The 27,540-nt window shown below is 39.7% G+C and overlaps 3 protein-coding genes across 7 annotated transcripts; all 3 read right to left on the bottom strand.

The window, feature by feature from the left end:
- Positions 1 to 4,221: 4,221 nt before the first annotated feature.
- Positions 4,222 to 9,745, bottom strand: ciroz (ciliated left-right organizer protein containing ZP-N domains). Its single transcript, XM_010781176.1, has 12 exons — positions 9,707 to 9,745; positions 8,765 to 8,874; positions 8,595 to 8,677; positions 8,411 to 8,512; positions 8,200 to 8,324; positions 7,968 to 8,111; positions 7,821 to 7,859; positions 7,071 to 7,208; positions 6,884 to 6,968; positions 6,142 to 6,338; positions 5,925 to 6,042; positions 4,222 to 4,641 (listed from the first exon to the last, which is right to left on the bottom strand). The coding sequence occupies exons 2-12, from the start codon at positions 8,800 to 8,802 to the stop codon at positions 4,364 to 4,366; spliced, it is 1,347 nt and encodes a 448-aa protein (XP_010779478.1). The 5' UTR covers positions 8,803 to 8,874; positions 9,707 to 9,745; the 3' UTR covers positions 4,222 to 4,363.
- A 4,251-nt stretch (positions 9,746 to 13,996) lies between these two features.
- On the bottom strand, positions 13,997 to 18,529 carry tardbpa (TAR DNA binding protein a). Of its 5 annotated transcripts, none has more exons than XR_799302.1 (7): positions 17,801 to 18,529; positions 17,182 to 17,345; positions 16,912 to 17,052; positions 16,479 to 16,649; positions 16,302 to 16,386; positions 15,347 to 15,493; positions 13,997 to 14,600 (listed from the first exon to the last, which is right to left on the bottom strand). XR_799302.1 is itself a non-coding variant. In XM_010781175.1 (6 exons), exons 1-6 carry the CDS (start codon positions 18,039 to 18,041, stop codon positions 15,399 to 15,401), a joined length of 897 nt encoding a protein of 298 aa, XP_010779477.1. In that variant the 5' UTR covers positions 18,042 to 18,521; the 3' UTR covers positions 14,668 to 15,398. The 5 variants fall into 5 exon arrangements, 2 of the variants coding, with proteins under 2 accessions (XP_010779477.1, XP_010779476.1); XR_799301.1 differs by having other exon boundaries at positions 15,875 to 16,386; positions 17,801 to 18,521; XR_799300.1 differs by having other exon boundaries at positions 15,347 to 16,386; positions 17,801 to 18,521.
- Positions 18,530 to 20,362: 1,833 nt separating this feature from the next.
- Positions 20,363 to 26,816, bottom strand: pgd (phosphogluconate dehydrogenase). The gene is made up of 13 exons (XM_010781173.1): positions 26,711 to 26,816; positions 26,249 to 26,324; positions 25,961 to 26,140; positions 25,803 to 25,868; positions 25,598 to 25,716; positions 25,408 to 25,477; positions 25,190 to 25,324; positions 24,885 to 25,074; positions 23,351 to 23,481; positions 22,695 to 22,828; positions 22,018 to 22,117; positions 21,279 to 21,401; positions 20,363 to 20,895 (listed from the first exon to the last, which is right to left on the bottom strand). Exons 1-13 carry the CDS (start codon positions 26,716 to 26,718, stop codon positions 20,776 to 20,778), a joined length of 1,452 nt encoding a protein of 483 aa, XP_010779475.1. The 5' UTR covers positions 26,719 to 26,816; the 3' UTR covers positions 20,363 to 20,775.
- Between the last annotated feature and the right edge of the window lie 724 nt (positions 26,817 to 27,540).

Here is a 27,540-nt window from a genome sequence, read left to right as displayed (position 1 = left end):
ACATCAGGTGCTACTAGCATAACACACATGAATCTATGCTGGTAATAAAGCTGCATTTTGGGTAATGTAGGCACCATGTTTTGACAAGGGAGAAAAGTGCATGGAAGAAAAAAAGACATGTAGTGTTTTGCTGCATAGATTTAGCTCCTTTTTGAGCTATGGTTAGCAGTTAATTGCTGTATTAAAAGATCCTTTACTGTATATACAAACTCCTTTGTTCAAGACTCAAATTAACAGAAAAGATTCAGGTTTAACTGGAACTTGTTTCCAATTTTCTATCATCTCCCAAACACATACAGTGAAAAAAAAAACCTCCATTGCTGGCCCCTTCTCTGTCCCCTCCTCAACACGGCCCCATCGACTCATCGCCAGGGGAGACGAGCATCGTCAGGAGCGAGGCGTGATGAGGAGGAGGCCTTATCACTCCAATACAAGAGCAAACACAGGAGCCTTTACAGCACGTCGTCTCAGGAAGCAGCACACGGCAAGATTACTGCCCTTTAAGAAGCCCTAAGACACGGCCAATCCCAAGTAGTGTTTTATCTTGACAGTTTGCAGCGCTTTGTTTGCCTTTTCTGTGAAGCCTGGGGATAAAAGAGCAGCCTCTGTGAGCTGTGTCTGATTAGGATCTAATTGTTAACATTCACTGTTCCTTTTTTATTATCAGCCCGGCGTTGCCATACATGCGGCAGGTAGAGGCCTTTCTACTGTTGTGAAGGACTCTCCCCTTTGCTGCTCTCGTGTGTTACTCAAGTACTAGTTAGCACTAAGGTGGCAGGAGAGGAGCCCCGAGCTTGTCGACATCAACAACAAGAACAACAACAACAACATCAACAAACAGGAATTGATGGCGAGTGTTTATTATCTGGTTTAATTGCTCCTCATCTGGAGGATCTGACAGTTGCGGTTAATGAGAGAGAGAGAGGAGGCACGCACTGTTGGCAGTGAGCTTCATAGTGTAAGACTTGTAAGGGTGTGTGTGTGTGTGTGTGTGTGTGTGTGTGTGTGTGTGTGTGTGTGTGTGTGTGTGTGTGTGTGTGTGTGTGTGTGTGGTGAAGAAGAGGGTATACCACATACAGATCAACGGAGGCAACACAAAAAATGTGGGGGACGTCAAACAATTGTTTACCGACTTATCAAAACAGGGCCCTAAAATCAGGAATTTCAAGTCAACCTGAGGCCTTCTTTTACTGTAAACTGTGTGTCATTACTGCACAGAAACAAGAAATACACCTGTAAAGCTAAACACACACACACACACACACACACACACACACACACACACACACACACACACACACACACAGATCTTGCAGGCTGCGTTCACTAATCAGATGCCGAGCAAAGACAGGATATCACTGAAATCGAGCCTCTTCCTCTATATTTCATCTGGCCTGCAGCAGGCTTGGCTCAGGTCCAGCCAGGACCTCCCTGACATTGTGCAGTGTCACGCACACACTGACACACACATCCAGGCCCGGTGTGACAAAGGAAGCATCGGACCAGTAGGCCTTCATGTCCGTTGGGTATGCTTGTAGAAAAGCCGAGAGAATGAGGGAAATTGTACTTCTACTAAAGATATTGCCCCTCTTTAGAATGCCAGACACACACATAAACACACAATTAAACACACACCACCACAACCACCATCAAAGGCTCGTTGTCCCATTCATAAATGTCTCCCCTTGAGGAACACTGGCATATCTTAAACAGGGCCTACCCGCCCCCTTTACTACTCCCGCTCAGCAGGCCCACATGGGAACAATTAGGGGTGTACGCAAGTTTGGCGAAGGTCCGTAGCAACCAGCTGCATCTGTTTTTATTTACCTTTTGCTCTGGTGCTGGATAATGTCATGAGCACATCTGCTACTGTGCAACGTAACCGTGGTTACATGCGTGGTTGACCCATGATTCTGTAATTACCCGGCGAGCGAGATGAAGAGGCCCAGCAAACCACTCAAAGCCACACATAGCCTTCCTCCCCCTCATCCTCCTCACGACTCTCCAGTGGCATGGCATCCCGTCTGCCTCGCCAGAACTAACGCTGCAGCGAGGAGGAGGCTGAAGTGGCATTTAATGACCCAAAGTTGTCCACAATAGTAATTTTAACTTCATTTTGGTGTCATTAAATTACCAGTCAGTTAATGACACTCTCTTTCTATTATGAAGGATCAAATGTGGTTATTCTCAAATGAGCTGGGATGAGATGCACTTATCAAATTTCCTGATCTGATCTGATTGCTTGTTTGTGGTCACATGATACAAGCTTCACAGTTTGTTGCCCAGTCTTGTTGCTGGGTCACTCTGGGAGGTCTGGGAACTTTACCTAGAAATATTTCATTTTTGCAGCTTCAGGCAGGTTTGTTCAGATTAGATCACAAAGATCTAATCAGGATAAGCACATAGGCCACGCGAGGACTTACTGTTAAAGTCCTTGTTTAAAAAAATGATGACCCATGCACAACCGGTCACAAAGACACTGGGATTAATCACCTGCAGGGCAGAGTGCAGAACGATGCCTCAGATTTGTTTCAGATCTGTGAATAAACAGCAAAACGTTTCACTTTCACCAAGGCCCTTTGAAATTCTGAAAGCTCACATTATTGAGTATCTTTACACGGCAAACTCAAAGCGGCCAATCAAGACTGGGCTTGTTTATAATAATGATGAGTGATTATGAGCAATAACAATGAAGACCATATATGGATCACTTCACAGGAGCAGTGTGTGTGGAGGTTGGGTGCCACCATGCTTAGCATCTCCCAGATGTGCAAACCATATGCTCTGACTGAAATTAAAACAAAAGAGAAACAGTGAAACATGAAAGGGATTTTTAACTTTGTAAAGACAGTTAACAGTCGGTACAGATAGGGTAATGACCGAGAGAGGCCACATGAAAGAAGCAGGGATGTTGGTGTGCTTTTTGCACCACTCATTCCATTTCCTGCTCATAAGTTCACTGAGCAGATGGGGACCAAAGGCACAAGGAAGTTTAGATTTTCTGCCCCACAGCCCATTGTATATGATGCATGTAACTGCGTAACACTGCACTGTTATCATTTACAGACCCTTTGGTGCATACCAGGAGGTCACAATAACACAGGTGGAAAAAAAGGCTGGGAACAAAGGAGAAACATCTTCAGTCATTTCACTCCAAATAATAATTGATGGCAAGAAATACATTTAAGGTATATATTTAAAGCAATTATTTAACTACATTGGCAAAGATGACAATTCAAAATAATATAAAATCTTCTTTCATCTAGATTTTGCTATTTTCAGTGGTCATGACTTACATACAGCTCATCTGTCAATGAAGACATATAATAACTAAAAAAATGAAAATAAATTGAAGTAAAATGTGTTAATGTTAAAATGAGCCACTTCAGGCTGGCCTTGCGAGGTTTTCTGAAAACACATGCAACAGTGCCCTCTCCTGTTGGTTCAGCGTACTGCAGCAAAGGCACATTTAGCAACATCACAGCTGATTTTTGCCAGAAAATGTATTAATTTTTATCAGAAGAGAAAAACTAAATTAAAAGGTGTCCATTTGTAATGTGTTGATACATAAAGCCTCTGAAAATCAGTTTAAAGTCTCTGTTAAATATAAAGTCTTTATTACGAGCCTCTTCTCTGGATGGTGGCAGGCTGCAGGGTCTTCTCTACGTCAGCCTGTTGTGCTGCTCGGGTAGAGACATGTTTATTTAACGCCTGCCTTGTCTGCCTCTGGATAATATCCCCCCTCAGGCAGCGGCTGGCAGGGGCCTGGATGTATTTCTGTATGTATAATCAACCTTCACAGCGCTGACTGACCACAGCGTCACCTTTCAAGACTGCAAACAGACACAAAGCACCAATGACAATGAGAGTCAAAATGCATAAAAGCAAAAGTTGTCACTGAGATGAAACTGTAACTGTAGTGTGTTGGCACTTGTAAAAACAAGACCAACGAAATTAAATGTAAAAAAACATATGGAGTTTTAAGTAATGGAAACATTGTGTTTGAATTGAAATACATCAGTCTTTTACTTTGGTAATTCAAATGTGGTTTTCCAAGCTTACACCTAAAATGAAATACAGGTTGTATCATGGGATATTGGAAAAGGTTGATTTCTTTAGATTATAGAGATTAGGCCAAATGGACAGTGCTGTTTCTGTCCGTTTTCTAGTCTTCCCAGATCCACTTCAGTCTTCTCTGCTTTTCTTTATTCCCTCTTGTTGTGTCAAATTGTTGGTATCCTGGTTCAGGTGCAGCTGTTTGGAGGGCAGATGTTTCTGATGGTTCAGCTGATGACTGAAGGAAATCTGAATCTCCTGAAGTACGTATGGTCACATTTAGAGAATCAAAAAAGCTTATTTCAGTTTAATTGGTGTCTCCGTCAAACCAAGAAGACACATTTCCACTTTGACTCTTTGACAGATCATCAGTGTGGGAATGAGAGCTGCTGTCCTCAGTCTGTGTGCGAGGTGGAATAGTTGTGGAAAACGTTGATGTTGTTTCTTTGTATGGAGCTCTCACATTTAAGCGGTCCAACAGCGTCTGTTCTGTAGCTGAACTCTGGGGTTTAAAGTTCAGAGTGGAGCGGGCTGTGGTGTTGGGACCAGGAGGAGGGGGGGTCCTGTGTGATGCAGCTGGCCTGGCTGTGGACGTATAATTGCATAATTTAGTTACAGTAAATTCATTAACATTCAAAAATGATATTTATGAGTCTATATTTATAATATTTGGATTTCAGCTGAAGGAGTAACATTAGTAACATACAGTTCTGAAAAAAATAAGAGACCACTGCAGCATTATCAGTTTCTGTGGTTTTATTATTTATAGGTATGTGTTTTAGTAAAATCATTTTTTTATTATTCTATAAACTACTGGCAACATTTCTCTGTGTTTGAATTCAACAGACACTGGAATGGAATGGCTGCCATATATGTACAGATTAAGATTTAAGAAAAATAAAGAGTGGTCTCTTTCAGCATGCAGTAACTCCAGAAACTAAAGCAGCGCTGTATTTTTTACTTTCCACCAACTTGATTTGCTAGTTAAAGTCCTTCTCCACTCAGAAATTGGTTTTGCTTATTCTAACTTTTCTTGGATGTTTGAGCTTCACGAAGATGATGTGCAGAGTTTGACACTTGAAAGGTGTTTTTGCATGTAAATGCTGAAGGGGGGAAATGTCTGTGTTCATCGGAAATCTGATTGTAACACGTGGACATATACGCACATCACAACTAGTTTAAAAGACAATCATGACCCGGTATGTAACTCACACAAGCATGAGGCTGAACTTGCAAGCCTTCGGTAAAGGAATGTAAGAAATATTGAGCCCAGTAAGTTCAACTTTTCAAAAGAAATAATTATAAAAAGAATATAACTATTCATAAATATGTTTTGACAAAGGGAGTGTGTAGTTGTACTTTTAGGAACAATGTGGCAACATTTTAATGTAGACCAACTCAGACTCAAATAAATAATGAAATCAGAATATTTGTAAGATGTCTTTTAAAAATGTCTTAATTATCTGATTGATTTTATGATCTGGACACTTGTTTGTATGCAAAGGAAACACATGCTAAATCAACAGATGAAAATAGATAAATAAATATTTTCGCCATGAAGATTATCTGCATCTAAATTATACGTTTTAGGTGTTCAAAAGTATGGGATTGTATTATTTTATTTTAAAGTTTTATTTCTCTCTGTTGTGTTTGTTTTCCATCAATCACCTCTGTTCTCACTTCTCTCTCACTTTGAATTGTTTGAAAGGTGCTACATAAAGTTCAATGATTAATTGACTGAGCAACAAACAAAAGTAAGTGCCTGGTGTGACTCCACAGTAAAAGCCTTTCAATGGCTAGTGGTCAAAATATCATCCCATAATTAATCACCACTTTAGTTTTACTGTGTTCATCAGCAACACACTCACCTGTGCATGGCAGGGTGTTCTCCATGCTCCACTGCATTTTGTGATGTGTCTCTTTGAAGGTGAGCACAACATCCACCCGGTAGAACGGCTGCAGGAGGCGCTTGCTGTCTGAACAGGTCTTTAAAACAAACACACCATAATGAATCCTTAAATGACACATAGAACTTAGACTTTAAGAAATGTCAGAAACAGAAAATGAACCACCATGAGCACCAACCTTGGTCTGGAGTATTTGGGCAGTAGGAATAATCAGTGTCACAAAGGCACTTGTCTCGTGCAAGGTGAAGTTATCCGTCTGGTTCACCCACACGTCACTGACAGTCAGAGCTTCGTTGTCCCGGCTGCCTCGCTTGGTTAGACCCATACGCCGTTTGAAAATGTGCAGCACAGTCTCCTCTGCTGTGGATGTGTTCACTGAAAGGGGATACAATGAGTTGCTGGAATTACATTTAATCAAGCACACTTTTGAAGCTCTTTTATTTATATTTTCATATTTTTACAATATTTAAAACTATATTCATGACAGATGTACTAGACTAGAGCCCTTTCAAATCATTGACTTCCGGCTTGTGACCACAACATTTTTAAATTTCAAAAACTAAATCCAAATGTGTTTATTAGAACTTAGTTTGTTCTCCTTTCCAATCCTCATTGATCATCTAATAACCCTTTTTCTTTGGGGAAACATACTAAAAAAAAAACAATAGCAAATTTAATATAAAGAAGTTAAAAGGTTTAGCTCCACCTTGACCGGCTGCAAGAGTCAAATAGAATGTATATATACACATATATTCATTACCCTGTAAATACATCCGTATCTTTCCAAATATATATTTTGACTTAGGTGTCTGAATGCAGGATTTTTCCTTATGCAGGATCTGAGTACCTACAGAGTACTGACTGGGGTAAACACCCTACAGTTTAGGGGAAGAGAAAAGAAAATAACTTCCAGTACTGACCTTTTGGGCATGTAGCTTCCATACTGTAGGCGTACTGACCACTGACCAGCTTCAAGGCCAAGAAGTCCCCCTCATCTTCCATCACCTGTGTGAACCACAGACAGACCAAAACACAGTGATGATCTGAACCTCAGTTGTAATGTTGCCAGAGGCCATTAGGTGGCAGGATGCTGTAAGATAAACCTACTGTGACAGGGCTCAGAACCTCCCCCCTCCTGCCCTGGACTGTGATGTCTGAGCCTCTCATGTCGATGTTCATCTGGATCAGGCTGGCGTCCTCCAGAGCCACGATCAGCTGATCGCTCAGAGACAGAGACCACTGCAGCTGAACCAGCAAATATTAAACACAAAACCACGGTGAGACAAAACTCCTCTGTTCTCTTTTTATTTTCCAAACACCTTCTCAAAGATTTTTAAAGTAGTTGATAGAAGGCTAAGTACATGAACAAGTACAATACCTGAATAGGCTACTTCACTAATTGTATGCTAGTTTATAGTTCTACTGCAACATTTTAAGGGAAAATATTGAGTCTTATACTTCACTATGTTCATTTGACAGCTTCACTTACTTTGCAGGTTTACATTATTGAGATAGACTATAAATCACCAAATATAATATGGTAAATTATAAATTATTAAGCAGTATATAATTCAGTACCAACTGCAACATTAGGTGATTAACACATTAATAATTAGAATCACATTAAATTGAATGTATTATTCTGAAATGGGACTAGCAATCTTGCTTTTTGTATATTTTCATGTTAATACTTTAGAATTTTCACACCAATAACCCTTTCTACCCTGTTGAATAAATACGTTTACCGAGCTACCCAATACCTTCTTCCACTGCAGGCTATTTGTTCACATTTGTCATGCAATCATATTTTGAAGCGTGATTTCATCAAAGCATTGAGTGATTTATTTCAATGTCTACCTCATTGTCCCAGTTGTCATAGGCAACTTGTCTGGTCACCTACAGGCAAATACAAATTGTATCAGAATAACAAAGCAAAACACTTGGTTATGTAGAAACGTCCAATGAAAACAGTGAAACTTTATGAATACTGCAGTCGGCAGTTACCTGGATGTACTCCGGGTCACACTGGATCTTCTCTCTGCTGGGCAGCACAGAAACCAGCGGACACTTCATCATCACACTGTGAGGTCTGCCTCCAAATCTGTTTATCCTCTTCACCAAATTCAAATTCAGGACATGATGGCCATCCTGAAAGATACATAGCAACCAGATAATTATCACCACAAGGCCCAGCTTTGTTTATATGAATTACATATTTCTTAAAAGAGTGACCTACCTGTTGCTGGACCAAACATCCAGTGTAGCTGACTCTAAAAATAAAGTTGTTGTCAGGGTCTTTGTGCAGTGAGAGTCCACAGGAAGACAGCTGCAGGTTGAGTTGATCCAGAGAAGCCAGGTTGACTTGCAGAAAGATAAAGGAGATTTTGAGGCATTTGATCTCATATCCATGTCAATATTTTGTCCCTTGTTGTGTCAGAAAGAACTACCTCGGATCTTTAAGGCCCCAGACAGCCAGAGCCCCAGCCCTTCAATCCTCGCATTGTGAATCCACATCTCCATGCAATCAGAAAAACATGACACATCTCCTTCTGAAACGCAAAACATTTCTGAGGTAATACTTGAAAGAAGTACCATAACCAATTGTTTTTTATAACAGAAAAATATTTGTACCTGTTAATCTTGCTGTTGGGGTATCAATCCATTCTCTTTTCTGAATGGAAAGCGCACTCCTCAGGATAAAACAATGAAAAACACTGGGTAAAATAAGAAGGTATTATTAAGTTCAAATCTGAAAATGATGCGTCCTTTAAGTATTTTCGATTTTCAATTTTGATACTCACACAGTTTTAAATGAGACCCCAAATCTTATCTGATCCATTTTGCTTCCACTGATGAGAGCTTACACGGGCAGTTTGACCCTGACTATTTGTAGGTAAGTGGGCAGATGTCACTTTGGAGGAGGAAACATCCCAGGTGTGTTTGTTTTGACATGTTAAAGTGAGAAAAAAAGTCTCAAAGAATGATCATTGTTTCCAGCATGTGTGAAAAACAGGTTTTAAGGATCCATTCAATCAAATACAAATATTTGTTATATATTCTTAGGCACATATATTTTTAAATCTATCCTGCCATGGTTCATCATTATGGAAACTTAGTGGGGTATCCACAAAAATATTAAAATAGAGTTATGTAGGATTTAACAAGGTTTTTCTGCACATAATAAGTGTGTAGCTGTCACACTGGTCAGTTGGGTGTTGGATTCTCACCTTATTATAATACATTTTGAAAAAACATTACGTTAAGTCTATCTAAATATGAATCATAATTCAGCACATTTATATCCTGTAAAACTCTCAGAAATTGTAAACGTATGGCAAATAAAGAAAGATTAAACTTCAAAACAGGGAATAACATTTTTAAATAATTTATGGTGGTATGCTATAATCTGTATTAAGAAAACAAAAATGAAATACATTTCTTGGGTGCCACTCTTTGTACATTTTAGCGGTACACTCAAAGACATCAGATACAGTATAATTCATGTATAAAGGGTAGGTGTACACCTATTTATGTCAGTTTAGTTTAGCTGGTTTCACTTTACTTTATGCGTTTATCACTTATAAAACAAAAATAAACTAACCAAACAAAACTCTAAACTGCTAAAACAAACAGACTTCTTTCCCAACCCCCACAAGCCCCCCAGAGCAGTGAGGGACATTGTACCTGTCAGCAGTGCGTCACAGATGCTCTTACACCTGCTCTCACAGTTAACAAAGCCTCACCTCATTGCACCTGTGCTGCAATGGCTTTTATTCAACCGTCCTGGGACGCTTCAAAGACCTCCTTTTTCGAATCCTCATGTCAGAGCTTTGATCCTGAAGGGGAACACAGCAGAACAAACAATATAAACACTGTCATTCATACACTTTACTACATCCAAACACTTCACACACCAGAACCAGGCAGTGGGAGCCCTCTACAGGGCCGGCCGTTGGCACTGGCGAACTAGGTGGTCGCCAGATTGAGGCTGATAACTACAGCTCAGTGAGGTAAAGGACTGAGTGTTTAGATAGTTCACTTTAGTCTAAGTTATCTCAGTGGGTCTCAAACGGTTTTATCACAATTTATGTAAACAAATATTTCCAAGGCACACCTTTATAATTATTAGGATAAATAACAACAGGTTTTAAATAATTCCAATGTATACAGTAACCAAAAATATCGTTAAAAACTGGAGATATTAAAAAATGTGCATTACTAAATAAATGTTAACTAGGTAAAATAAGATATGAGTGAACAACAAAAATAAAACAAGTTACATTTACTTGTTTTTGGCTATGGTAGGTTATTGGTTATGTTCATATGCTTAATTGATTATTAAAATGTAAACCGATCTTTTTCAGATGGGTGTTTAGAGTTGTACCACCTAGATCTAGTCTCTAGTAATTGGGCTCTCAAAGTGCACCAGATTGAAGCATTTTACTTTAAATTGTTAAAAAAAACTTTACGGGGGTTATACCCCCGGACCCCCCAAGAGGATGTGACGTCCACCCCCCAATTAAAACATGTTCATACAATAATGAATACATTTGAAACCTTCTTTATGTATATAACCAACATGTCAATAAGTTTCAGTTTTTGTAGATTTTTCATTTATTCTTTATATATTGTGTATTGCTTGGAGGGGGGGGGCACCAAATCATAATCTCGCCTAGGGCACCAAAATGCCTAGGGCAGGCCCTGGCCCTGGCCCTCTACATATGATTGCTACTCTGATTGTTAGGAATACTCCCATTGGTTAATGAAACAAAATGTCTGTGCTGCTCTCCCTCCCCCTCTAATGCTTCATGAGACCAAAGGACAGAACATTCTCTACAATTAATGGCCTTGTGCTCTTTATGAGGCCGGATGCCAGGCGGAGGTAGCACTAGAGCAGGAGAGGCCATTAGAGCCCGGTGCAGGTGGAGGAGGAGGCGCTGAGTCATCTGTGGACAAAGCAGCAGCAAGGGGACACCAGTCAGCCTGATGATGCATAATGGAGCAGGCAGAGGAAGAGCACACAACACATGCTGATGGGTTTCATCAAGATCAAACATCCTCTACTTCCTGGATTTCTGATACACCAATAAACAGAGAGTGGATGTCAACAACCACCCTTTAATGCAGCTTGGTAAAATGTTGTGTTTATTATTAAATATTTTTTTATTTATGTTTATATTTTAGCCCTATATTTTGACTTGCACTGCTGTATATCTTAGATTCTCATGACACTTTTAATTTTCTTAAGGCACGTAAAGACTGTTACGTCCCCACTAAGGTCTAGGGGACCTGGAGACAATAACACAAAAACCAATAAAATGAGGGAGTCAGCGTAAAGGTCAACAAAAAGTTTTATTCTTTGTGCAACAAAGAATACTGACCATAGATTCTCTTTAAGTGAGGAGGAGGAGGAGGAAACAAAGGAGATTGTGCCAAACAAAAGAAATAAGTATAACAAAACCAAGCCTATCTCTACATCTATCCTCTGAAACCAAAACTCAAACACTCACTAACTAGCTACTCAGAACTGGACAAAGCAAAAATACAGGGGTGGCAACCATCCGCTAACCTAGTGTGTCTAACATTATTTAACCTACGTGATGAGAAATGTACAGGGTACCCCAGATTTACATAACTCTAAAATAAACAATACTGCCCAAGCCCATTGTTGCCTACTAGAGATATAGACATATAAATAGGTAGATTATACATTTTAGTAAACTCAAATAGTGGTAAATAGGTCATTTGCAGGTGAATATATTCATTCTGGTAATAGCTGCATAGGTGAGTATATCTGGCAGCTGGATGGTGTATTTAATCTGAAATAAACTGCAGTGCAGAAACACTGTGTTCCTAAAAGCTTCTTGACAACAAGGGAGGTCTATGGTACAGAACAACAAGTTGTATCCGGCTTTAACACAGACATTACTTATTAGTAGCATCAATTCATTGTTGGTGGTCTTTTTATTGGGTTTATTGTACCTCTTGTGCAGTAAATGAAAAATCAGGTATCAAATTCTGATATTCAGGGCCCAGGAGTTCAAAACGTTTAATCCCTATCTGATCAAATCAGATTTGGATTTTGGGGAGTTCAAAACCAAAAAACAGGATTAGGATCACTTTGATATCCGATCAGATCAGGAAATCCAATCCAAACTTTAATCTGGATAAAATCTTCAAAATGGGTAGTTCAAACCGACAACACAGGATTGGGATCAGTTTGATCCCAAAAAACTGGATTATTCTGATCCCACCAGAGGGGTGGATTTCCAGTGGATTACCAGAGCAAAATGTACTGTACAATTTATTTTAAAATATGTTTCAATTTAAATAAGATGGCAACGTTTGTTAACTGAAATAATACACAATTTTTAGCCTTCATGGGAAATACTTTTTATTTTTTCCATTTTTGCTCACGTTTGTGGTGGCCTATTTTGTTTTCAACCAAATGTTCATGACATAAATGTTTATGCTCATAAAAGTATCACAGCAAAGATTGTCAATCACAAATGTAATTTAGATTAAAGAAAAAATATCTTCAACAAAAAAAAATCCATCATCTGTCGTCACCTTTCAAAAGTAATCGCGGACAATAGATGTCTCTGCAATGTGGTCTCTTGTCTTCCTTGTATTGTTTTTCATGTCCACTAGATGGCGATCGGTAGGATTAAAGCACTGATATTCAGGATCTAGTCATCTTGAAAAATCGTAATCTGGATCAGGTTGATCCTATCCTGACTTGCTTTGAACTCCAGGGACAACATTTGGCCGATTTGTCTGATCATGGATCACAAAAAAGGGGATTTCAAAATCTGATCGGATCTGATTGAGATTAAAAGTGTTGAACTCTTGGGCCCAGCAAATTGAACAAAGCAGCCATCACAAGAGAGTGAGAGATATATCCAGCTGGTCTTTATATTAAGTCTTGTCAGAGATCATATTTATGTTACCAATCAATGAAACATTGATCATTATCATTCCCTATAATATATCAAATTTGAGTTGTGTTGGTGGCTTGTAAGCATTCTCAGGCCTCTCTTTCTTTAGGTATTAACAGCATCCTCACTTGGACATTTGAAAGATTGAAAACAAATTATTTGAACCGGAGTTTGTCTCTGAAGGAACCGCAGAAGGAGCAGAGGAAGCAGAAGCAGGAAGGATTAAAGGACAGTGCAGGTACATGGATCCAGGGGAGAGATACCTCAGAGAGAAGCTGGAGGACCTTGTTCTCCCTGTTCTGGAAGATCCACTCAACCTACTATCAATATGAAAAAGCAAATCAATTCACACCGAGTTCCCACAGCAGTGAGGTTCTTTTTCATTAAAGGTATGAAGGGATGTCTGTTGCTGGTAAATGTAATGCAAAAAAAGCCTTTGTATGAAAACATATTGATATATGTTCAAATTATTTGTGTATAAATCTTTTAAATGAATGAATCCAATCAGAACTTTATAATTTCTCACTTTCTTCACACACAAAAATGTTTTTAGACAACTTTACACTCTGCTCTTTTACATTTAATTTAGAGTAACGAAAGAATTATCTACAGGCTTTATGATCTGATCTTTTTTATTTTTAAACTGACATACAGTCACTTAATCATTGAAATCCAGCAGGAATGTCTTTCAGGTTTGCATCCAACCACACGCCTCTTCAGCGCGGCTGTGCATCCCAGAGGAACTTTTACTACCCCACAGGCATAGAAAAACACAACTGTGCCAACTGTTCACAGCCCAAAGGTTAATATTTCGTGATAAATAAGGTGATTCGAGATTCTTGTCCCAAAAGCTTTTTATAAATTAGCACATCCGCACCAACAGGCAGACCATTACACCTGCTAACAGCCAGCAGCATAACTACAAACATGGACTCCTTTAGGCATAGTTTAGCCAATGGACCAAATCATGTCTTCTATACAATATCTGAAAAAAAGCATTGTATTGAAGGCATGAAACACCTTAAGACAGGGAGCTAGAGGTAGAGCCAGGTGAATCAAATACTTATATAAATCTATATGAAAGACGACAGGCAATTAAAAACTCAAAACCTTTATTTTACACCGCAATACTAAAATATTTCAATACAGAAAGTGTGAATTCCTGCTGGCACGTTCAATCAGTTCTTTAAGTCCCTTTGAAAATCTTAGCTTAAACATTCCAACCAATTTACAATCAGAACAGACAACACATCCTGCCTTATTGAAATTATTTTCGATCACATTGAAAATAAACCTACCACTTAATACTTAAATTAATAGACTGTAACGATGACAAAGTAAAGCATTTACTGACAGATGCATGTTGTAGGTTAAAAAGGCAGACTTTGTGTTGCACATATTTGGAAAAATATGTATGACCACTACCAATTGCAGGTGTGACTTTGGTCCTTTTTGTGACCCTTGTAGGTATAAACAAATACCTCAGCCCAATTGAGGATGGTCCGCTCTAAATTTGGTTTTGTGATGGTCCAAGGTTTTCTTGCTAGTGAGGTGAAGAAGATCCTTTTCAGGATTAAGGCAGTCGTGCAGCAATTCCATTGTTGGTTTGTGCCGGTGCCCCAACAATGTCTTCAGCTTCTCCATAACTGACTCCAACCCGGATTCAGACGAAAACCTGGGCTGTCCGTGTCCGAGGTCCCTATACATGTGAATTAAAGTGTTGGCAGTTCAATTAATGTTACGTTAAAAATAAGCCACTGTCAAGATTGTATTATACCTAGTCAAATTCAGTTTTATTTCAGACTTCCCTTTGATTCACAAAACATAGAAAATGCATTCGTAACCACTTCAAACCCAAACTTTCAATGGGAACTTGTCAGACAAACATTCTCCATATCAACCTCAAACTTCAACACACTTTCAGTGTTTTCCCCACACAGACTTCACGAACACAAAGTCACATTTTCACACAAAGAGGGTGGTAACAAGGAGAAAAATAAAGCACACAACCAGACACAGCATTCACATCAAATCAGACAGCAAGAGAAAGCTACAAAAAACGTACATATACTCAAAGCACTTGACATTTCACTATTTTTTAAAGAATTAATAAGGTTGATAGAAAACAATGAGAGAAAGCAGAGACCATAAGGGATCTCAAGACGCGATAAATGTCCTTGTGATGTCATTAGGGGCACACTCGTACTTGCTTCTTCCTCTCACACTCGCACAAAGCCACTGGTTCTTCTCAACTCTCGCAGGCATTTGTTTCTTTAAAAAAAAAAAATGCACAAACAGTCCTTCTCACACTTCTTTCATTTTGCCCTCCCGTTCGCTCACTCACTCGGCCCAACATCAATCCCACTCATTGAGCTTGAGAAGTGAAAAGAGCAGACAAGATTTCTATATCCATAAAAAGGTGAGAGGAAAAAAGACAACACCCACCGTCTAACACAGTATATGCAGAGTGAAGCTGTGTTCTTTGATGGCAAAGCATTTACACATGGGAAGAGGGGAATTGATACTGAGACCGGTCGAACATTGCTGCCAATGAGGCGCTTCCTCCCGGGAAATTGGGGAAAAGTTGGTGAACTGCAGAAGAGATTTTCATGAAGGCGTTTCCAAAGACCACAACAAAAACAAACAAAATAAGCAATCAACTGCATACAGATATACAATTATAATAAGCCCGTTTTACAAAGGGGATGAGGGGCTCTCGAGATACTCGTGCATGTTTATAAATATTTATCTCGCATGCACAGTCATCTCTCTTTAACATTTTCTAAAAAAAAAGAAGAAAAAAAGGGAGTGTGGCAGTTTCCACTAACAAACTAAACTTTTCACCCATTCAATGCATGACTACATTATCAGTCACACGCAAGTATAAACTTTCTCTTTAACAAAATAAAAGGCAGTATATTTTAGTAATAGGAACATAAGATATAAGCAGTCCCCAGCTGTAGGTATACTTACCAGATTAGCCTAATAGCAACTGAAAAGCTTCAAGCTATCTACACTCCCCAACTAGAAGACTTTGACTCCATAGAGGTACCAAAGCCGGAGCTGAAGCCACTGTTGGAGGCGGTGTTGGTGCCTGCCGCCCAGCCGAGGCTGGCTGAGCTGGGGCTGGTGTAACTGGTGCTGGAGGAGCTATAGGTGGGGTCTCGGGCCGTAGTGGCTGTGCCTGCTGCCGTGGTCAGACCCTGCTGGTTAGCCAGCATGCCCATCATCCCCCAACTGCTCTGCAGCGCTGCCTGGGCAGCCGCCACCATTGCTGGGTTAAGGCCGAGAGCCCCAAAGTTAACCCCCCCACTACCGCTGCCTAGCCCTCCACGGTTATTGCCATAGCCCTGACTGAACCCACCAGCCCCAAACCGCCCTCGATCCATCATTTGCCTACTATTATTGTGTTTGGGCTCAGCGTTGGAGATGTGCACGCTGATGCCCTTGATGATCAAGTCCTCTCCACACAGGGCTTGGGCAACCTGAGAAAAGTGTTAGGAGAAGATTATCACTACAGTCACTATTATACCCTTAATTTATATTGCAACTTATAACACTTTATAGTGAATCTCACCTGGTCATCGGCAAACGTAACAAAGGAAAATGCCCGAAAAGGTTTTGGAATGAAGACATCAGTGACTTCACCATACTGCATGAAGTACTGCCTCAGCTCATCTGTGGTCATGTCCTCTGTACAGCGGCCGACAAAGATTTTACGGCTCCTCATGGGCTCATCGGGACCCGCCTGAGAGGAAAAGAGGCACAGCGGGAAGTTCGGCCATCTACATGATTGTTGAGTTTTTTCAGGTAGGATTCTAACCAACATTATGAATAGGGAAAATAACTCAATATTCATGTGCATGGCTAAATAGAAATGTCCAACAACAAAAATCCAGATATTGACTACCAATAACTAATCAACTGACCCATGATCCAAAGAAAATCTTATTTATTTGTACAATGAGATTCTTAACAATACAATGTGCTAAAAATGGTGACCAAAATACCTTAGAGTTGGGAAGTTTGCAGTCACACCATCGTCCATCAATCATGTGCCTCTGAGCGACCACTTTGGTTTGTGTCTCATACTCGGTGAACCGGACAAACCCAAATCCTTTTGAGTTGCCAGTCTTCAAATCTCTTTTGACCTGGAGCAAATACAGAAGACATACAAGCTTTAAATAACAATTTTTACAAAACCAGATATAATTATTACACTCTTAGCCTGACAAAGAAATGACGGCAAAGATTTTCAGAGCGAGGCGTGTTGTCTGTACCTGCACCATGATGACCTCCCCAAAGGTAGTGAAATAATCTTTCAGGTCTTGTTCTGATGTTTTCCACGGCAGCCCGAGGACAATGAGATCTGACGTCTTCTGAAAGCCCCTTTTTACTTTTACAGCCGAGGCAGCATCTATTTCTTCCATCTTCCTTTTGTTATCTGTGGAGAATAAATATATGAGTTACACAAGGAAAAACAAAAAGAGCCAATCACTCCTAGGCTGATAACCCTTCGCTAAGTGCAATTCAAACCAAAGATGCTCCAGAGGTTTATATTAAAAAGGTGTTTGCAATATTTATACCAACCCCATTTAAAATTCTACCTGCATGTAGGTAGGATTTCATTTTTGTTGTAGCTTGGTGAGCATTAAAAATAGCAGCATTTGAGTCGTTATGGACAGGGTTGGCAACATATTTGTGGTCATACAATGTTGGAATCATAATACAGTTAATTGCCAAGAACGTTGTGACATACAAGGGAATGCGTTGGTGTGCATTGGTGTTGATCCTAAGTAAATAAAAACAAGAATTGCTAAATAAAATATGTTCAATATAGAACTACTTTAAGGCATAATATTATTGTGAAAGGCCAAGCCATTAACACCATCATCTCACCTTTGGGGTAATTGACAACATACACCAGGTTTCCCCAGTCGTTCTCAGGTGCATGCAGGACCCCCTCCACGAGCCGGACCCCTCTCATGCACTGGGACTCCGGGTTCCTGTACCGCAGCCCGCACGCCCCTGGAAACTGTGCTGCTACCGAGGAGAGTAAAATGGTCCCATCGTCCTCTGAGGGGATCTCCATGGGCTCTTCGTTTTCATCCTCGGCCACGCGAATGTACAATTCGGACATGGTCACGTATTGGCTGGTCGCTGCTAGTGAAGGCAGCTAACTGAGCTAAAGCTAAACACAGGGACGATGCACACACGTTTGTAGCGTCGAGTTTGTTAAATGTGACGCACCAAAAATGCACACGATAGACGGACGGAGACAAACCGTGTGAAACGCTAACACTCACTCAACAGCTTTTTAACATACAATATCCCGCGGCCATGAAAACCACGTTATGTTCTTCTCCACTTGCAGCACGCGTAAACAAGTTAGCTTGCTAGCTAAAAAGCTGGCTTGAAAAATGAATGACAATTCAGTTTCGCGCTATTTACCGTCATTAAAGACACGAGTCGTCCTCTTTGTCAATGAGCTTGTGGCCGGAAATTGTAACACACCGACACAATAATGTATTCGGTGAGATTTAGGTATATAAATCGTAAAGGCCACGGAGAATATTTGCAGCAGTAATACGGCTACCCTCTGTAACCTCAAGCTAGCTAACAAAATGGCTGCGCACTTTGTAGCCATGAGATCATTCAGTTGGGCGGGTACATTATTGGTTTTCGTAGGGATGTCAACATTTTTTAAATTAAAAACATTAGGTATTAGTTTGACTTCGGGTCATCGGGTTATCGTTCTTCTTCTTTTTTAAATATATTGAAGTGTGATATGGTCAACCTTCTTGTATTTTCCGTGTTTCTTTCTTGCAATGGGCAAAGCTAAAAGGTCGTCGTTTACCCATTGAAGTATTACCATTTAAATTCACCCAAAGAGCCCAAACAAAAGGTGCGCACTGAGAAAAATAATAAACATAACACTGACGAATATTTAATACATTTGAGACCGATTTCCAGCTGTTGTAAATGTGTTTAATCTATTTTATGTTGCTATTTAGTACATTGTGACAGTATGGTTTGGAAATGTTGGCCATTGTTACCATTATATTTCAATGAAGAACTGGACATTTGTGAATATATGAGACTTAAAAATATTCAAGATTACATGAAAGGGCCAAGCAAAAGTGCTCACTTACCTACAAATAAATCAGACTGCCCATGTGAGCTTCCTCAGTGGAAGCAAATTGGATAATTAGCATTATACTTAAAATGTGAGCCGTGTACAGTATTTTCAAATTAAAGTTATATACCTTCTTGTTTTAACAGTCTCAAGTCTCAGCCCATTTTTTATGATTCATTTGATGTCTCCTGCTTGTAAAACCTCAACTTTGTACTGCACAATCATGTAATATACATCTTTCATTTTTAGGACAAACTAAGCTAAGCATATGTAGGCATTTCTAGGCTACAGGGATGTCTGATGAATGTATGTTACATTGATTTATCATGAGGAGTGGGCTTTTCATTGAGAAAACAGAATTAATTCATAACCCAAGATTATTGTGCTATATGTCCATATATTATTTCTTCATGTTATATTACTTTATCTTGTCTTCACATAAGCAACTTTGTGGTTGTATTAGCCCAAGTTTTCAATTATTTTGAATTACTTTCAGTGTGTAAAGAAAACATGTGTCAGGGTTTAAGGGCCACCTGCTGGACAATCACTTAACACACAATACATAAAATGTTTATTAAACATTTCATATATTGCAACCCATTAGCACTAAACATCTTGTTTATACCCCTGTTTTTTAGCTAGATAACCCCTAAACCTGAATGGAAATTTAAATTAAGTGTAGTCTTGCAAAGGACCATTTTTAAAGCAGGATTTCCAGATTTTGTGAGAATCGTTCACACTTTTCTAATAAGCCAGTCTACTAACTTGAATAAAAAAAATCTGGTGGAAGTATCCCAATACTGTTTGTCACCAGATGTATTTGTCACCCCTGAAGTATCAAATAAAGTACAGTTGTTATGTAGCTCCCATGAGTGCAGTATCTTAGCAGATCAACAAGTTACCTTCCAAGCAAGTCTGAAGAAAAGCCTCAGCTTGAAGCATCACTTGTGGATGAGCTAATAAGTTGCACTTAAGGGGGCTAGTGTGCTGACCTTAGTTTGTTTTCATTGATCTCACAGAAATAGCCATTAAAAGGATTGTACAGCTGTAGGGGAGGTTGGCATTGTTAGCTTGTATGATTATATATATTCCTATTTATAATAATATAATATTAGTTTTCACTGTATATGAAAACTATTACTTCAGAAATGTATTGATACACCCTGAATAAGCCAGTGATTCAAAGTGTATATCACCAGACACTGAATATCCTGTTTTACATATCAGGCAACTTATGTCACTTGTTGCCTTATTTAGTGCTGCACACAAACACATCCCAAACCTGTTGACAGCACCCAGAGCGTAAAGACCATTCAAGCTAATAATAAAAGGGATTACAATCTTTATTTAGCCTAATACAGTACAGTGCAATGGTTCACCTTAATCCAGTGTTAACACCGTAAACCCTGGCGCAAACGTGACCTGTGAACATTAGCCTGATAGCCAGCATAATATCCAGAATAAAGTCAAAACTTATTTTGCTTAGCCTCTTGTGACTGTAATAAAAGTCGCTAAACCAAAACACACAGGGTGTAGAGTTCACGACACACATCATTTATGATTCAAATTCTTGATAAATAAAACAGCACATCTTCGAGAGGAATAAAGAGTTGGATTTGTGGTTGGCTCTTAAATATTGAGGCATTTTCTAAAGATGGAATGTGTAACATTTCCTATTTTGTCACAGAAATGTTCTTCTTCCTTTTTTTCTGTGTTTGGTGTTGTGTGAAGATGATCCTTAAGCATTGTAAGAGGATGAGGAGACATTTCCACCGTGGCCAGTCCAGTTGGTATGGATGTATTTACCAGGGTTTGACAGAAGTTCATAAGTGTGGGCTCCAAAGTAGTCTCGCTGGGCCTATAAAAGACAAAACAAGAAAACTAAGTATGACACAGTAGCAGAGATACTAATGATTAATTTAACTGCTGTTAAAACTGGTAAATAGTGCTGTTAAACCAGTAATATTTGGAATTTAGCTAAATCTAAAATGTCAAGGTAGTTAAATATATTCCAATAGAGTCCAAAGACAGATGAGTAAAAGTTTAAAAAGAGTGTCTTTGAGTACTAAGAAAGTGCATTATAAATTCAATGTAATAATAAAAATAATACAAGTGTTGGGTTCTTAAAGACAAAGATCCCAACACAAACAACAGCTGCACGCTAGCCTTTTAATCTGATATGCTCTACACTCGGCCATACGCTCAGTGGGCTCTGCGGTGCAGCATCAGCTGTCGTGTTACCTGCAGGAGGTTGGCTGGCAGCTTCTCATGTCTGTACCCATCGTAGAAGGACAGAGCTGTGGTGAAACAGGGCATCGGGATGCCGTGCTGCACTCCAGTGCTGACGGTTCTGCGCCATGAATCCTAAACAAAGAGATTACAAGGGTTACAAAACTGCTTTATTTTCATCAAGATAATGTAATTTGATGTGACTGATGAGGGCTGTACCAAATGTTTTGTTTTTGTCATCGTATTTAACAGAGTCATCACAGAAAAATCCTCATGCATAATCCTCAATTAATAATACCTCAAATTGAATTAGAGTAAATTGTTTTAAAAAAAACTTTTAAATATAACTTGTCAGTTCCTCCCTTCCTTTGTGTTACAAGCAGAATATGGACTTGTGGAGTTATTGGAAAAGCTAAGATACTTGTCCACAAAAGTCGAAAAACATTCCTACGAAGCCAATACTGGAATATAATTCTACAAATAATATAATACTAATTCTAAAAGTGAAGCCTAATTTATCTGAAACGCTTTAGAAATACCGGGTTTGCGCAACCCAACGTCACACTGAGGAGGCCAATGACGAAATCAAAGCCCCATAGTGCCGCGCAACCCTGAGAAAAGTTGCGACACCTGGTTTGGTGTGAATGTAGCAAGAAGAGCCGTCTACTCTTTGACAAAGAGGAAGTAACTTATGTTGTGTGTCTTTGCCAATGTGGGTGTTGGAGAGTGGTCTTCGGTTACTTCCTCATACCTGGCAGTCCTGCACTGCGTTACTGAAGAAAGTGTCCAGCAGCAAGTTCTGCAGCTCAGCGTCCCGGTCAAACGCCTCTTTGATTTCACCCAGGAAGACACTGGGGGGGGGGGGGGAGGAAGGGGAAGGACAGCGTTAGCTAACGGTGGTGAAAATAAGATTCAGCTCATAGAAGGAACTATCTTAGCTAGCTTATCTAAAAATCTATTTAAAAAAGATAAAGTGTTTGAATGGTGGCTACAAATTGCAAGTCATACTGAGTATTATATTTGATTAAGGTTTACACAACTTATTTACCAGATTACACAAAGCAAACCCACACCCACAATTTCCTCAATCTTTAAAGAAAGGATCATATTGTTTTCATCTAGATTTCTAACTCCATCATGACACACAGGGCAGTGACAAAATAGAAATCACAACTTCCTATAGGGTGCTATTAAGAATTGAATTAAAACGTATGGAAGACCTAACCCTCAGTACATAGAATTATTCAACATTTAAAATCTTACAGAGTAAAATACATCAATAAAATAAATGTATGAATTGTCTTGCTTTCTCAAGAAGTCTCTCTTGCACTGCCTAACCACAGTTTACACCATCAATATGAAATAAGCCTGTTGACATTAAGTTGCACAAGGCAGCAGAGGTATGAGGACACACAAGGTTAATGGCACCTTCGGATGATGCAGCCTCCTCTCCACATCAGAGCGATCGCGCCGTAGTTCAGGGACCAGCAGAACTCTTTGGCCGCCTGCCGCAGCAACATGAAGCCCTGCGCATAGGAGATGATCTTGGAGGCGTAGAGGGCCTGGAGAGAGAAGGATGATTTAACGTTTTAGTTTTCAAAAATGTCAATCTTTGATTCAAAATGTTACTATTTTAAATTATTGTTGGTCACTGTAAAAACAAATGTTCAAGTTGTCATCGAAAACTCACCTGTTCACCATTGCCTTTGACCCCTAACCCATCACAGTCCCCCTGCTTCCACTCCCACTGCTATTTATTTAATGTTTTACTTTATTATTTGCCCCACTTGTTTGTTTGTTTGTTTGTTCACAGCAAGTAAAGCGGCCTTGAGTCCCTTGAAAGGCGCTATAAAAATTGAATCTATTATTATCATCATCTACATATATAATATTTGGTATTCATAAAAAAGAAAGTTCTTGACCGCTTGAAAATGTTTCTGATAAAAAATGAAATTGTAAACTAGAAGCATCTATTCTCTCCATAACAATTTCAATAGAAACTGAATTTATTTCAAGACTGTTTATATTCAATTACATTTAACTTAGTTCCTAATAAATGGCAACTGAGTGTGACTGTATTCTACCTTTCTAATGTCCTCCAGGAAGGCAGCCTTGTCCCCGCTGAATTTGACCCCCTGTGGCCCTGAGAGGCTGCGGCTGGCCTCCACTCGCTCATCCTTTAGAGAGGACAGGCATCTGGCAAAGACAGCCTCACCTGAAGTACAGAGAAGGGAGAGACAGGGGGAGCGGGGGGAGAGAGGCGGCACAGACAGGGACAACAAAGTTAGCTCTCTAAACACGTCACTTTATTGGAGCTTCACACAATAACATCTTGGTAAAAAGCTATTTAATAGTCCTGTCACCTGACACAACAAATGATGTCACAGGTTAGGCTAACCCAGGCCATAGCAACATCATGCTGACATAGAAACAATTCCCAAGGATCAGCATGACTCAGCAAAAGTGACGACACAGTTTTAAAAAACAGGGCTTGCCACTTCTACTTCAGTGCCAGAGGGGACATTACAATGGATAATTATAATCACCGCTGTATCAAGATAAGGGGAAAGCAACTGGTCAATCAGCATGACTCGCCAAAGAGCAGCACTGCCAGATGAGGCAATCCTCAGACCAAGGGGCAGAGGGACAGAGAGAAAATGTCCAGAGAGGGAACTGTTCTGATGAGGAAAGTACACTGCACACTGTACCGGCCTGTCTGCCTGCTCCACTGAGACTGGATCAGCTCTCACACAATGAAGCCCTTTGTAATGCCTCTATCTCTCTTTATATACAGCACTGCAAGGGATTGAGGAAACAAATATTTAAAAAAATAAATCTAGTGTTGCAGGGATTTGGTGACAGGCACGTTTCTGCATGATTGAACTTTGACTAAAAGTGTATCATGCATGTCCTTTTAAGTTACACTACGCATTAAAAGTATCTGTTTAGACGCACAGGACATACAATTATGACACCTTTTGTTCCGGATAATTACTCTTGCTACATGACTTCCTTGTCCATTGCTGTTTATAAAACAGAGACGTTCAGAGCAAAGAGCAAAGCTGAGGAAAGTATCACAAATCCCCCTTATGTCACTTAAGATGCGCAGCCCTCTAGGAAAGCCTTCAATCTTCTTAGTGGCAGCCACATATCATCACGTTCTCTTAAAGAAGATCACAGGCCATGCTAAACTTCAGCCAAAACAACTCATTATTAGGCCTATCGTTTTTTGAAGCAGTGTTGAATGTAAGATGAAAATACAATGTGACCCCATTTACAATATAATAAAAACCAAACAATTCCTAGGTACTAAGGAACACAGAAGAAACGTAATACATTAAGCAATTTACATTTAGGAAGAATTAATCAATTAGAACAACTGGAAGTATAACAAAAACGGTAAAGAGCAATTTGGGTAAAAGCTTTACATTTTCCTGCACATGTTGTTCAATGATGCAGGTGCACAAAGAGGTCAACTGTATTTTCCAATGCTCATTTGTGACATAATGTCCTTTGCCATTTTATGACAAACCAAGCTTACTGGAAGTTGCCAGCACTGGAAGAAGAGAGAAGGAAACCAGATACTTCCTTGTCTAAAACCTCCTTTCTTTTTTTTACCGATCAGAGTCACAGGTGTGCCGTACTCCAGGGCTGAAATGGCCGTCCACTTCCCCGTGCCTTTCTGTCCGGCACTGTCGCGGATCTTGGGCAACAGATGTGTGTTGTCGGAGTCACGGAATTTTAGGATGTTGGCTGTTATCTCGATCAGGAAGGAATCCAACTCTGTCTTGTTCCACTTGTCGAAAGCCTGAGGGATTTATCGAGTGTGATGAGACAGTCAGCCACATAAATCATCTTCAGTTGATTTTAAAGAGCTGGAAGGAAGCATCAATTACTAATAAAGAATAGATAGTGTAGCTAACCTGTGCCATCTCATCGTGGTCCATTCCCAGGACATCCTTCATCAGGTGGTAGGCCTCACAAATCAGCTGCATGTCTCCATACTCAATGCCATTATGGACCATTTTCACAAAATGACCTGCACCCTCATCTCCAACCTGTACAAGCAAGCCAGTCAGATTTAGTTTGTGAGACGACACAAAAACAACTGGTACAACTTAGAAAATATAAAAAAACTCACCCAGTCACAACAAGGCTCTCCTGTTCCCACCTTGGCAGCGATGCTCTGGAAGATGTCTTTTATGTGTGGCCTTCAAAATAAAGCAGCAGAAAGTGATTTCATTGTTTCCTTTTTTTCCTAAGTGTGCCTTTTGTCCAACATGTAGCGTGAAGTGAAAGTGAGAGCAGTTAAGAAGTTTATGCTGTCTTACCAGGCCTCTTTATGTCCTCCCGGCATCAGTGAGGGTCCATAGCGTGCCCCCTCCTCTCCACCACTGACTCCACTGCCAACAAACAGCAAGCCCTTTGCCTTCATACTCTGACACCGCCGCTGTACGACAGAAATAAACAAACATAATGAGAAAATCCAAAGAGAGAAAACAATGTACTGCTCGACAGTGATTCTGTGCAACTTACTGTTGTGTCTCTGTATTCAGAGTTGCCACCATCAATGATGATATCCCCGGACTCAAGAAGAGGAACCTGAAGAACAACAAAGCCAGTTGAAGTAACCAGGTAAGACTCATTTTTTCTTAAGGGATTCATGCACAGTTCAGCACAGAAACTATACCAACCAGTTTGTCAATGAAGTCGTCCACAGCCTGTCCAGCCTTAACCAGCAGGACGATCCTCCTGGGCTTCTTCAGCTTGGACACCATGTCCTCCAGAGACTCAGCTCCAATCACCTTGGAGCCCTTCGCCTCATTTTTCAGGAAGTCGTGCACCTTGGACACAGTTCGGTTGTAGGCGCAGACCTGTTGGAGGAAAGGCTTGGTGATCACTGAGTGAACTTAAGAAGAGTAAAGTAGAAAGAGTTTTACTGCCATATATATTTGGACTAAACACATAAGTCACCATCTTACCACAAAGCCATGGTCATTCATGTTCATGATGAGGTTTTGGCCCATGACAGCCAAACCAATGAGTGCAATGTCTGCTCTGTGAGGAGAAGAGAAATAATCACATTTACTGGGCGTCTGTCTGGTCACAGACTGAGCATCAACAACGACTTTAATAAAGCTTCCCATCATAATATCTGACTTTTCAGATGAAATACATTTGAAACAATGTATGTTGAACCCGTATGTTTAAAATCTATTTTTTACAAAAACATAAACAACGCTTTTTGGGTTATTTTCACGCTGAGACATATATCTCTACTCAACAGTAAAACTGGTTAGCCAACAAGCTAACTAATCAGGAAGATTATTTAAAAACAAATGAAACCACTACAAAGTCTACAGTGATTCAACCACATGCATCACCCACAACCTTTCAAAATTAACCGACTATCTAAATAAGTAAAAACTAGTCTGAGAACTTACTGAGCCATGGTTTTCAGAGGGTTAGGAAGTCGTGAAGTAACACTGGTCAAATGACTGTCAGGCTCCTCTTCACTTCATATATCTCCTGCTCGCTCGTTTTACTTCCTCAACGTGACGACGGCGAGGACAAGCTCACGTACGCCTTCTCACAGTATTCACCAATCAGACTACGGCCAGCAAACTGAACTGATGTTTTTGCGAATTCTCATTGGTCCAAAATCCTGAGCAGAGATATTCGTTATCCTATTGGCCCTAGCGCCCGTCACACATAACACGTCAGAGCACACCCTCTTTAGAGTTAATGCATCCATGGTTGGAGAGCCGTATATATTTAACAAAAGCTGTGTAGCTATCGGGACAGCAACACAGATGTTTGTGTCCAAATCAAGCTAATGTCAGTTATTTCATTAAGTGCCGTACTTAACGTGTACTTATACTTGTACTACATTGCAATAATAGAATAGGCTTTATTGGCATGACGTTTGACTTGAGTTGCCAAATAATCAAAAGTAACAGTGAGTAACAATAGCCTACTAGTTATTAAAAAAAGATAATGAAAATAGTAAATGCAATTAAATAATAATCATGATATTAAGCTTGTGTTGGTGTTGGTACAATCACATTGTTAATTTCCCTAAAATCTAAAAATAATATATTATATACTATATATTATATATATATATATATATGATGAGATATGGTGGTAAATTGAATATTGAAACAACTACTATAAATGTCTTTAGGTCTATTTCCTATAGTGTTATTTTGCTCTGGCACGTATTGCAGTCAACACAGTACTATATTTATTTTCACCTACAATCAGGGGTTAT

This window comes from Notothenia coriiceps, unplaced genomic scaffold (assembly GCF_000735185.1).
Source record: "Notothenia coriiceps isolate Sejong01 unplaced genomic scaffold, NC01 NC01_scaffold00022862, whole genome shotgun sequence".
Lineage (NCBI taxonomy): Eukaryota > Metazoa > Chordata > Actinopteri > Perciformes > Nototheniidae > Notothenia > Notothenia coriiceps.
The sequence above is the reverse complement of the archived record's forward strand: the minus strand, read 5'-3'. Positions and strand labels throughout refer to the sequence as shown.

Excerpts from the sequence above, each read along its gene's own strand:
- pgd (XM_010781173.1), bottom strand. Across the intron at positions 26,141-26,248 it reads TGAATGACCATGGCTTTGTG|GTCTGCGCCTACAACCGAAC; the intron begins GTAAGATGGTGA and ends TTCCTCCAACAG. Across the intron at positions 25,869-25,960 it reads ACGACTTCATTGACAAACTG|GTTCCTCTTCTTGAGTCCGG; the intron begins GTTGGTATAGTT and ends GTTGTTCTTCAG.
- ciroz (XM_010781176.1), bottom strand. The coding sequence starts at position 8,802 with ATGGATCAGATAAGATTTGGGGTCTCATTTAAAACTGT. Across the intron at positions 8,325-8,410 it reads TGGGGCCTTAAAGATCCGAG|TCAACCTGGCTTCTCTGGAT; the intron begins GTAGTTCTTTCT and ends TCTTTCTGCAAG. Across the intron at positions 7,209-7,820 it reads ATGACAACTGGGACAATGAG|CTGCAGTGGTCTCTGTCTCT; the intron begins GTAGACATTGAA and ends TTGCTGGTTCAG.
- tardbpa (XM_010781174.1), bottom strand. The coding sequence starts at position 18,041 with ATGTCCGAATTGTACATTCGCGTGGCCGAGGATGAAAACGAAGAGCCC. Across the intron at positions 17,346-17,800 it reads TGTTGTCAATTACCCCAAAG|ATAACAAAAGGAAGATGGAA; the intron begins GTGAGATGATGG and ends TATTCTCCACAG. Across the intron at positions 16,387-16,478 it reads TTACGTTTGCCGATGACCAG|GTTGCCCAAGCCCTGTGTGG; the intron begins GTGAGATTCACT and ends CACTTTTCTCAG.